General features: G+C 45.3%; 1 protein-coding gene across 1 annotated transcript in view; it reads right to left on the bottom strand.

Annotated features, from left to right (window-relative positions):
* The window catches only part of LOC126187599 (cytochrome P450 9e2-like), an 84,191-nt gene that overhangs the window by 42,634 nt on the left and 29,452 nt on the right, over nucleotides 1-12,105 (bottom strand). The window contains exon 2 of the mRNA XM_049928786.1: nucleotides 11,850-11,987. Coding sequence (XP_049784743.1) covers nucleotides 11,850-11,987 — 138 coding nt within the window. The remainder of the gene's footprint in view (nucleotides 1-11,849; nucleotides 11,988-12,105) is intronic.

The following is a 12,105-nucleotide window of genomic DNA, read 5'->3' as shown; positions in this document are numbered from 1 at the left end:
GAAAGCTAAGGCGAAATGGCTGCAGGAAAAATGTAAAGCAATCGAAAAAAAATAATTGTCGGAAGGACAGACTCAGCATACAGGAAAGTCAAAACAACCTTCGGTGACATTAAAAGCAAGGGTGATAACGGGAATTCCACTGTTAAATGCAGAGGAGAGAGTGGATAGATGGAAAGAATACATTGAAACCTCTATGAAGGAGGAGATTTGTCTGATGTGATGGAAGAAGAAACAGGAGTCGATTTAGAAGAGATAGGGTACCCAGTATTAGAATCAAAATTTAAAAGAGCTTTGGAGGACTTAAGATAAAATAAGGCTCAAGGGATAGATAACATTCCATCAGAATTTCCAAAATCATTAGGGGAAGTGGCAACAAAACGACTATTCATGTTGGTGTGTAGAATGTATGAGTGTGGCGACATACCATCTGACTTTCGGAAAAGCATCATCCACACAATTCCGAAGACGGCAAGAACTGACAAGTGCGAGAATTATCGCAAAATCAGTTTAACAGCTCATGCATCCAAGCTGCTTACAAGAATAATATACAGAAGAATGGAAAAGAAAGTTGAGGATGCATTGGATGAGAACCAATTTGGCTTTAGGAAAGGTAAAGGCGCAAGAGAGGCAATTCTGACGTTGCGGTTGATAGTAGGAGCAAGACTGCAGAAAAATCAAGAAATATTCACAGGATCTGTCGACCTGGAAAAAGCGTTCGACATTGAAAGATGGTGCTAGATGTTCGAAATTCTGAGAACAATAGGGGTAAACTATATGCAGAGACTGGTAATATACAACATTTACAAGAGACAAGAGGGAATAATAAGAGTGGACGACCAAGAACGAAGTATTCGGATTAAAAAGGGCGTAAGACAGGGATGTAGTCTTTCGCCCCTACTGTTCAGTCTGTACATCGAAGAAGCAATGATGAAAATAAAAGAAAGGTGCAGGAGTGGAATTAAAATTCAAGGTAAAAGGACATCAGTGATAAGATTCGCTGATGACATTGCTATCCTGAGTGAAAGTGAAGAAGAATTACACGGTATGGTGAACGGAATGAACATCTAATGAGTACAGAGTACAGAGTGTAGTATAATCGAAGAAAGACGAAAGTAACGAGAAGTAGTAGAAATGGAACAGCGAGAAACTTAACATCAGGATTGATGGTCACGAAGTAAATAAAGTTAAGGAATTCTGCTGCCTAGGCAGTAAAATGGGCATTCCTTGCCAAGAGAAGTCTACTAGTATCAAACATAGGCCTTAATCTGAGGAAGAAATTTATGAGAATGTACGTCTAGAGTACAGCATTGTACGGCAGTGAAGCATGGACTGTGGAAAAACTGGAACAGAAGAGAGAGGAAACATTTGAGATGTGGTGCTGCAGACGAATATTGAAAATGAGGTGGACTGATAAGGTAAGAAATGAGGAGGTTCTGTGCAGAATCGGAGAGGAAAGGAATATGTGGGAAACACTGATAAGGAGAAGGGACAGGATGATAGGACATTGTAAAGACGTGAGGTTCAAAAATGGCTCTGAGCACTATGGGACTTAACTTCTGAGGTCATCAGTCCCCTAGAACTTACAACTACTTAAACCTAACTAACCTAAGGACATCACACAATCCATGCCTGAGGCAGGATTCGAACCTGCGACCATAGTGGTCGCCCGGTTCCAGACTGTAGCGCCTAGAACCGCTCGGCCACTCCGGCCAGGAAGACATGAGTAAATAACCTCCACGGTGCTAGAGGGAGCTGTAGATGGCAAAACCTACAGAGGAAGACAGAAATTGGAATACATCCAGCAAATAATTGAGGACATAGGTTGCAAGTGCCACTCTGAGGAAAACGGAATACCATTGTACCTGGGTAGCAAACCCAAGGTGTGTGTGATGTCCTTAGGTTAGTTAGGTTTAAGTAGTTCTAAGTTCTAGGGGACTTATGACCTAAGATGTTGAGTCCCATAGTGCTCAGAGCCATTTGAACCAGCAAACCCAAGTCCGGAAACAACTATCAACAGCTACGAAGCGGAACGTATTGTGGTATCACTGTGGTAGTTGTTGGAAGTGTTCCAAAAATGAACAGCATAGAGACAGAAGTGTTTCTGCAGGACCTGACCATCATTTTGTAGGACAATGCTCAAGCACATACAGTGCAAGCTGTTGCTGATTTGTGTGACAGATGGGGCTGCTAAGTGCTTTACCACTTACTGCACTCCGCTGACTTAAGCCCTAGTGAGATCAACTCGATTTCTAAACTGAAAGAAGCACTTCACGGCATTCGCTTTAGAACTGCTACAAATTCGTCGGGCAATAGACCGCGCCGCTCGAACTGTCAACACAACTGCCACTGCTAAGAGTATCCTACGACTTCCACACCGCTGGCAACGGGTTATACACAATGCTGGTCACTACCTTGAAGGTCAGTAAAACTTTGAAACACGTATCTATTTTGTGTGGGCCGTAAATAAATAAATAAATAGTTGCCGTTATTGAAGTTCCAACCTTCATAAAATATGTGACCACTGACGCCTTATTGGCTGACATTTGGACCTGTGATATTTTCCGGCGAGACTATGCCTTTTGAACCCAGTCTGTACTCTTGTCTTTTCACTTCACGGTCACAACTATAGAACCAAGATTCATCGGCAGTGATGATGGCTTCCATCAATCGTCCCTTTCATCTTGGACACATAGTTTCCAAAAGTATCAAACGTCAACTGTGTTGTACTTCTGAGCAGGACTCACTATTCTGGGAATCCAGCAAACACACAGTCGTGACACTTTTAAACGGTTCGTCAGACTGGTTTGAGCACATATCCTCGGAATTTCCTGCATTTTTAAAAGTTGTCTAACAATCACAAGAGAGGCCTCATACATGATTGCTGTCGCATTGTTGATTTTGGTGTGAGTAAGGACAGTCGTGGGGGCTGTCTCTCTTCTTTTCAACTCACAATGCCTGTTCCATTTTTGAAAGCCTTATGCCACCGGAAACAAGCAGAAAAACACGTTGTAGACTCACCACGAGCTCTGGGAAGATTTTGAAGCGTTTCTGAAGCAGTCTTCTTCAGCAGAACTAAAAAGTTATTTGCGTAATGTTGCTGTCGACTTCCTTCCATTGTAAACTTTACAGTCCACTCAAGCTGCAGCCGCATTCAAGACGCCACTGCCGAAGAACGGTTGAGAACAGGCAGGGGTGGCGCCTGGTGGCAGTTGAGGGTACTCAGTAGTGCACAGAGCAGCTGCTAGATGGCAGTGCCTTTCAAACATCTCCAAAAATTATTCTCGGTCTTTGGTGAACAACACTGGTAGATGGCTGTGTGTGGTGCGCCATGCCTTCTATACACGTTGTAGAAAAAATGGCTCTGAGCGCTATGGGACTCAACTGCTGAGGTCATTAGTCCCCTAGAACTTAGAACTAGTTAAACCTAACTAACCTAAGGACATCACAAACATCCATGCCCGAGCCAGGATTCGAACCTGCGACCGTAGCGGTCTTGCAGTTCCAGACTGCAGCGCCTTTAACCGCACGGCCACTTCGGCCGGCACACGTTGTAGAGTTCGGCTTTATGCACCACCACATCATGAAAGTTCATTCGCGGTGTAGTCATGGGATCTATTCCACAATTCCTTCAAGTCGCCACATCAAAACGTCTTACTGCACTGATTCCGTGCAGCGGACTGGTACATACAACTTTACTGCCCTGCCCTTACGTTAGCGGTAGAGTGTCACAAAACCATTTACACACCACGGTGTCTAGGACGCCTTCCCACGGTTCACGCGGCTACCCCCGTCAAGGGTTCGAGTCCTGTCTCGGGCATGGGAGTATCTATTGTCCTTAGAGTAAGTTAGTTTAAGTTAGCGTAGGTAATGTATAAGCCTAGCGTCCGATGACCTCAGCAGTTTTGTCCCTTACGAATTTACCACAAATTTCCGAATTATCACGAATAACCATTTACACGCTCAAACCAAGGAGTTTAGAGTATCGCTCGTGAACATTTAACGTTCCCACAGAGATAGCTAGGAAGAGATGATCCTGCTTTCTGGTCAACTTGTACACCTAATTTGACTGTACTTCATTTGCTGTTAAGGGGTCACGTGAAAAGTCTTGTGCGCAGCAAAACTGTCGAAAATTCAGAGGATCTCCTGACAAGAATTCTTGCTGCCTGTGGTACCGTTCTAACATCATCGGCATTCCAGAATGAGATTTTCGCTCTGCAGCGGAGTGTGCGCTGATATGAAACTTCCTGGCAGATTAAAACTGTGTGCCCGACCGAGACTCGAACTTGGGACCTTTGCCTTTCGCAGGCAAGTGCTCTACCATCTGAGCTACCGAAGCACGACTCACGCCCGGTACTCACAGATTGAAAGTTTGGAAGGTAGGAGACGAGATACTGGCAGAAGTAGAGCTGTGAGGACCGGGCGTGAGTCGTGCTTCGGTAGCTCAGATGGTAGAGCACTTGCCCGCGAAAGGCACAGGTCCCGAGTTCGAGTCTCGGTCGGCACACAGCTTTAATCTGCCAGGAAGTTTCATCATCGGCATTGTTCCAACTAGTACAGCAGAAGTTTGTGCTATGATGTCAACCTACGTAGAAGTTAGAAGACGCATCTTTGAACAACAGTTGGGAATGTTACACCTTGTGTAAATTGTGGAGATGGAAAATTAATACGAAAATGGGTCTTCTTGTGTTTTTATAATTAAGGACGACCAAGAGTAAACCATTACCATTTAAAAAAAATATTCGCTTACAACTTTCGAGGCAATCGTTTCTGGACTTGGAGCTCTACCTCAAATTGAAACACTTGTCCTTCGCCACTGGAATCTTTTATCACGTTCACTGATACATCTCGCATATTCTCTAAGGTATGTCCCTACGAGACAAGTGCACGTACACTGGAATTTTGTTACACGGATGACCACATAGAATGGAGGGTGCCTCCACTAAGGGTCTCCTGGAGACACAGACGCAGAGGTCTACCCTGAGAGAGTAGACGAAGTTCCTCCACATGCGTCCTGAACCCCTGCAAGTTCCACTTAAGTATGGGAGCCATCTATGACGGGGGTAGCATCTTCATCCTGTCTCTCCGACGGGGTGGGGAGACTGCAGCACGTGGAAGGGCAGTCGTAGGGCGAGATGATTGCTCCACACATAAGTCGCACTTCATCAGCTCTGGGGAAGAGTCAGATGAAACTATCCATCTTACTCTCCTGAGCTACGAGGCTATACACTCCACAAAAAGGATGACCTGCGTGGAAAGAGAGCTCGAAGAGGCGTAGGTATTTTTGCCAGGACGGACTACCACTCCTCGCCTCTCCCGCTTACGACGAGTTTACAGGCCGTCGCTGTGTCCGTGCACGTGCGTCATCCGTTGACTGTGTGTTCTCTTTACTTGCCCCCACATGATGCACTTGATGAAGCGGCCCTCACCGACCTTCTTACACAGCTCCCCCAGCCGTTTATTATTTGTCGTGATTTTAATGTCCACAATGTGCTTTGGGGCTTTGCAATTACCTGTCCCAGGGATAGACCAATCGTGAGGCTTCTACTATCCCGTGCCCACTTGCTCAATGCACGACAGAGCACTCACTTCTGCGCAGCGACTGGGTCGTTCTCTGCCACTGATCTCTCGCTTCGCTCTCCAGCTCTTGCCGCCAGTGCTCAATGGAAAGTGTTCGCTGACTTGCACGGCAGTGATCACTTCACGATCTGGATTCACCTGCCAGATGGCGCGGGCCCCGACAGGAGACCACCACGATGGGTGCTCAGTGGGGCCGAGTGGACACTTTACAGCCAGTTGGCCCAGTTCGAACACTGTGCGAGTGTTGAGGCGTGGGTATATCGTATTACAAAACCGTCCACCACGCCGCTGCAGCATCCATTCCACACTCCACAGGCCACCGAAAGAGACAACCTGTCCCTTGGTGGAGTGCCGAATGCCGTTCTGCAATCAGGACCAGGTGTGCGGCTCTGCGTCGGTTCCAGGGTCGGCCGACTGCTGAGAATCTTGCAGCCCTTCGGGTGGCGAGGTCAAGATGTAGCCGCATTATTCGAGAGAGCAAGAAGAGGTCGTGGCAACAATTCCTGAACACCATTAATCGTTCCACCAAAAGTTCCATTGTGTGGGAGACCATGAGGAGAATTTCCGGGAGAGGAGGGAGGTGCCCCATGGATTCTGTAATGGTTGACGGCACTCTCCACACGGATCCGCGAGACATTGCCCAGACGATGGCAGAGTACTTTGCCATGGTTACTGCAACAGCCAGTCAGGATCCGGGTTTCCAGCGCCATAGAGCGTTTGCTGGGATGTGTAGTCTGGACTTCCAGTCCAGCTCTAATGAAGTTTACAACTGCCCATTTTCTATGTGGGAGCTGGATTCCGTTTCGTCTGCAGCTCGTGACACATATCCTGGTCACGACAGGGTCCATTACAGTATGCTACAGCACCTCACAAGGCGCAAGAAAGAAATCCTCCTCGCACTTTTTAATGCCATTTGGGCGTCAGGTCACTTTCCTGAGTCGTGGTGTGAGGCAGTTTTAATTCCTTATTTAAAAGCTGGGAAAGACCGCGCGAGCCCGAGTAGCTACCGTAGTGTTGCCCTCGTGGGAAAGACCTTGGAGTGGATGGTCAACCGCTGCCTCGTCTGGATGTTAGAATCCCGGCAACTCCTTAGTCGCTTTCAGTGTGGGTTCAGGAGGTTTCGTTCCACCTTCGATAACCTTGCCCTCCTGGCTTTCCTACACCGTCATCACCTTCTACGTGTATTTTTTGACATCGAGAAGGCCTGCGGTATCACTTTGAGGCGTCTCATCCTGGAGCCGCTTCACGAATGGGGTTTTCGTGGTTGTCTTCCACTTTTTATTCAGTCTTTCCTCTCGCCACGATATCTTAGATACAGAATTGGTGACGTCCTGTCTGACTGCTTTGAGCAGGAGAACGGTGTCCCTCAGGGTAGCGTTTTAAGTGTGACTCTCTTTGCCATCGCTATAAATAGCATTATGTCCATAGTGAAAAGTGCTGTCCAGTATTCATTGTTTGTGGATGATTTTTCTTTGTTTTGCTCTTCTTCAAGCCTTGCAACGACAACGCGTCAGTTGCAACTTACTCTTAGACGTTCGGATGACTGGGTGCAGAAGATTGGTTTTGAGTTTTCGACCGAGAAGTCAGTGTGTGTTCTTTTTCACCGTTCTTGTTCGATTTTAACGTTTCCTGAGTTGAAGATGAGGGACACTGTCCTTAGTTTTAAAGACACGGTGAGATTTCTGGGACTCATTTTTGACTCGACGCTTACGTGGTTACCTCACCTTAAAGACCTGAAACGACGGTCACATAAGGCTTTTATTATTTTAAAGTGTCTTAGCCACAGTACACGGGGAGCTGACAGGACTTGTCTGCTCCAGTTTTACAGGACGTTTGTGCGGTCTCGGCTCGGTTATGGGTGCACGGTGTGTGGGTCTGCGAGGCCTTCTTACTTAAAGATGTCTGACGTTGTGCACCATGAAGGGCTTCGGTTGGCCACTAGGGCATTCAGAATTAGCCCCATACTAAGCCTCTGTGCAGAGGCTGGTGAACCGCCACTTTATATGCGGTGGCGGCTGGTTACGGTGCGCCAGGCGTATAAAACATTGTCCTCACCACACACACCTGCAGTTGCTCAGCTTCCTCTGGCACGGATATTTCATAACCGGGAACGAGCGACGCGGCCCTATGGGATTCGCGCACAGGATTGCCTCTCTGCAATGGATATGGCTGGCCTTCATGTTTTCCGTCGCCGTTAGAGCACATTTCCACCTTGGCTCCTCCGGAGACCCAGACTTATTTTAGATTTGACTAATTTTAAGAAAGGTAGCACACCAGATTTTACATTACTATCTCAGTTTTTTGATATTTTAGATGTGCATCACGGTTTTACCGCCGTTTACACTAATGGCTCCAAACAAGAGAATTTCCTAGGCTGCTCTGTAGTATTCCCCGATCATGCTACCCGGATTCGCCTCCCTGCTGAATATACCGTTTTCGCAGCGGAGCTCCACCCGATCCTGGAGCCACTGGAGAGGATGAATCGTGTTCGGGGCGATCGATTTCTTCTCTGCTCCGATTCTCTCAGTGCCTTACAATCACTGCAGAATCTGTACCAAACTGAGGAGATTGTCCAGCTGGTATATGACCAACTGTACTTTCTCCAACGGCGGGCTAAGGAGGTGTCCTTCTGCTGGGTGCCTGGTCATGTAGGAATATGGGGCAACGAACAGGCCGACCGGGCTGCCAAGGAGGCGTAGGCGTGCAGAGAGCAGGATGTGGTCCAGTGTCCTATCCCCTTGCAGTCAGTCATCTCTGCACTCCACAGGAAGTGCACGCAGTTGTGGGAGGAAGAACGGCTGGCGGTGACGGCCAATAAACTGCGGTTGGTGAAGTCAACAACTCGGCCGTGGCGTTCCTCCTGCCGGTTGCTCCGGCGCGAAGAGGTGGCCCTCACACGTCTTCGGATCGGGCACTGTCCTCTCACACGTAGCTTTCTATTACGGCGGGAGGATCCCCCGTTTTGTGATGCTTGTGGTGTGCACATCTCTGTCCGCCACATTTGAACAGACTGCATTTTATACCGTGATGCAAGGGCAGAAGCACGAGTTGATGGGGATCTGCCCTGTGTTTTAGCTAACGATGAGACGTGTGTGTCTAGGGTTTTAAAGTTTTGTGATGTGTCTGGACTCTGGCATAAACTTTTAGGCTGGAGGTTTTATTGTACTGCAAAGTGGCTGGCTCCTCCCTTTTTTCCTTGCGGTCAAGCGGCCACTTCCATCTGCTACATTGTTTTAGCTCCCTCTACCACTTTCTTCTTGTGTTGTCCATGTTTTACTGCTGTCGGCATGCTTCGTCCCACGTTTCGGTGTGGGTAGGCACATATTTTTCCAACCTTGTTACCTGTGTTTTACGTTCTGTTTTATTTTACTGTTCTGAGTAGCCGGCCGCGGTGGTCTAGCGGTTCTGGCGCTGCAGTCCGGAACCGCGGGACTGCTACGGTCGCAGGTTCGAATCCTGCCTCGGGCATGGGTGTGTGTGACGTCCTTAGGTTAGTTAGGTTTAGGTAGTTCTAAGTTCTAGGGGACTTATGACCTAAGATGTTGAGTCCCATAGTGCTCAGAGCCATTTGAACCATTTTGTTCTGAGTATTTTCTTGACACCCGTCTCAATCTGCTACTGAGCGGGCGCTGAATACCTTTCCGTCGTGCGCCCATACAACCCTCTCCATCTTCATCATCATCATCCACTAAGGGTCGTCAGGAGCAGTTCTCTGGTATAGCCATAAAGCTAAATGATGATAGTGAGTGATAATTCACAAGTTGCAACTATTTTTAACACTCACTTTCTGAATATAGCAGCAAAAATGTGGTTAAAGGGTTGAGTTGAAGAAGCAAAAAAAAAAAGTTAAAAATGTCATTCCCCAGGACTTTAGGCCTTTAGAAATAATACCAACATCCCCCACTGAAATTAATGGAATTATAAATATACTGAAAAATAAGAGGTCGTGTGGTGTTGGTGGAGTCTCTAACACAATTCTGAAGTGTTATTCTAATATAATAAGTGGAGTCCTTACTGATATATGTAATCCTGCACTGGCACAGGGAATTTTTCTAGACAGATTGAAATACGCAATTGTCAAACCTCTTCATAATAGAGGGGACAAGAGTGACTTAAATAATTGTAGACCAAACTCACTGCTGACTTCATTTTCTAAAATATTCGAAAAAGTTATATATTCAAGAGTAGTCTTACATTAAAGCGAAAATAATTGACTCAGCATGTCACAGTTTGGATTCCGGAAGGGTAACTCTACTGAGAATGCTGTCTACACATTTACCGATCCAATAGTACAAGCCCAAATAACAAATAATCGCCGGCTGGTATTTTTTGTGATCTATCCAAGGCATTTGACTGTGTGGGTCATGTCACACTCTTAGAAAAACTCAGGTTTTATGGAATTGAAGGCTATACACACAGATCGTTTAAATCATACTTAACGAACAGAAAGCAAAAAGTTGTTCTGAATGAGACAAATAATGTTAGGAGGGTGGTAAATTCTAGTGAATGTCGACTTATAAATTTTGGGTCTTCTGCACTTCCTTCTTCATGTGAATGACCTCTCATTTAACGATCAGCAAGCAAAACTAATACTTTTTACAGATGACACGAGTGTTATAATAAATCCCATTCCAGAAAAAGCAGTTGAAGATATTGTTAAGGATGTCTTACAAAGAATTATTAAGTGGTTCTCAGAAAATGGATTCTCCCTTGATTTTGGAGACACTCACTATATCCAGATCTGTAGGCCTGCACCGAATAGTCATACCGACAATTGATGTAGCATGTGAACAGTGCTCAGCTAACATGGTGATTTCTCCAAATTTTTGGGTGTTCACATTGATGACAACCTGAAATGGAAGAAGCATATTACTGAGCCTCTCAAACAATTAAGTTCGGCTTTTTTTGCTCTTCGTATAATCGCTAGTCTTGGTAATAAACAGATCAGCCTCCTAATGTACTTTGCATATTTCCACACAGTAACGTCTTACGGAATAGTTTTCTAGGGTAACTCACCATTTAGACATAATGTATTGTTTGCACAAAAGGAAGCAGTGAGAATTATTAGTGGTGTTCAGCCAAGGACGCCATGTAGGCACCTGTTCAAGCAGTTACTTATTTTAACTACACGATCAGAGTACATATATTCGCTAATGAAATTCGTTATAAATAATCCATCTCAATTCGCTTAGAACAGTGATGTTCACATGTACGACACTAGAGGGAAAAATGACCTCTCCTATGCGTTATTGAAGATGTCAGTTGTTCAAAAAGGAGTACATTATTCAGGAACAAAAATCTTTGATCATTTGCTCAACAACATAAAGTGTCTGGTAGGTAGCAGATCAAGTTTTAAAATGTAGCTTAAAATCATTTATTTTGGACACTCCTTCTATTCCATGGACGAGTTTCTGTTTCAGAACAGGTAAAAAAAATTAGCTCTAAATGTAGTCGCATTTGTAGAACTAAAAATTTCAGCCATATTCATATTAGCACTATTCAAGTGTGTATATATATCTTGTAATCTGACTTGTTCCAACATCACATCGATAAAATAATCGTGAAAATGATCTACGGAACATGACATAACTAAACTAAACATCAGGTGCTCTATCAGATACTTGCAATTTCGTTTCTGCGTTGTCTAGCAGTAGTAAGGTGAAGCAAAGTGTTCATCATGTCTTCCATGCAACACCGAGTATCGACAGAGAGCGTCAGCTTGTTTCCCGTTACAGAGAAAATTATTTTTAAAGCAGAAGTTTACATGCTCATTCAATAGAGTTGTCCCAGGTTAGTCTAGACTCTAGAGCAAGATTCGCTCTATCAGCTTGTATCAACAATAAACTCGAAGAACAACCGAGTACCCCAACAGCCGCAGCACTGCCCCCTGGCCCGCTTCTCAGCCGCTGCTGGACGGCTGCTCACTTCTCGTGTTTTACTGTCCCTGTTAATATATATCGATAAAACGAATATCGGACTAGACTAATTTTGTAGCGTTCTAGCGAATGGGCACGTAAACCTCCGATTTAAAAATAATTTTGTTTGCAGTGGGAAACAAACCGACGCTTTCAGTTGACACCGGGAAGCGCTTGAAAGACGATACGAGAGGTAATTGTTTGCGCTGACTCCAGCTACACAATGCAAAAACGAAATTGCGAATAACTGCCGAAACACCAGAGAAAATGCTCCTGACGACTCCTGACCCGGTATAAAACAGGAGAGTTTGCTATGCTATGAAAATAACACTGTTCTCTGATTGTACAGTTACTTACCTGGATATTCGGCAATTTTCTTGTCTAGATAATCAGTCATCTGCTGGCAAATCTCTGACATCGGCATAAACATGCTCTTCATCTTCACTATGGAAAATGCAGGAGTTAATATGGTCCGCATATCACGCCATTCTGTTCCTAAAAAGTATGGAATAACTATAACTACTGAATATTTGTTTACAATGTGCGAAGCACAAGATACAAGAAATTCTGAAACACTTCCCTCCTCTCGCAGAGTTAGTATACGAACAAGCTG

Source organism: Schistocerca cancellata, chromosome 5, assembly GCF_023864275.1.
Source record: "Schistocerca cancellata isolate TAMUIC-IGC-003103 chromosome 5, iqSchCanc2.1, whole genome shotgun sequence".
Taxonomy (NCBI): Eukaryota; Metazoa; Arthropoda; class Insecta; order Orthoptera; family Acrididae; genus Schistocerca; species Schistocerca cancellata.
The sequence above is the reverse complement of the archived record's forward strand: the minus strand, read 5'-3'. Positions and strand labels throughout refer to the sequence as shown.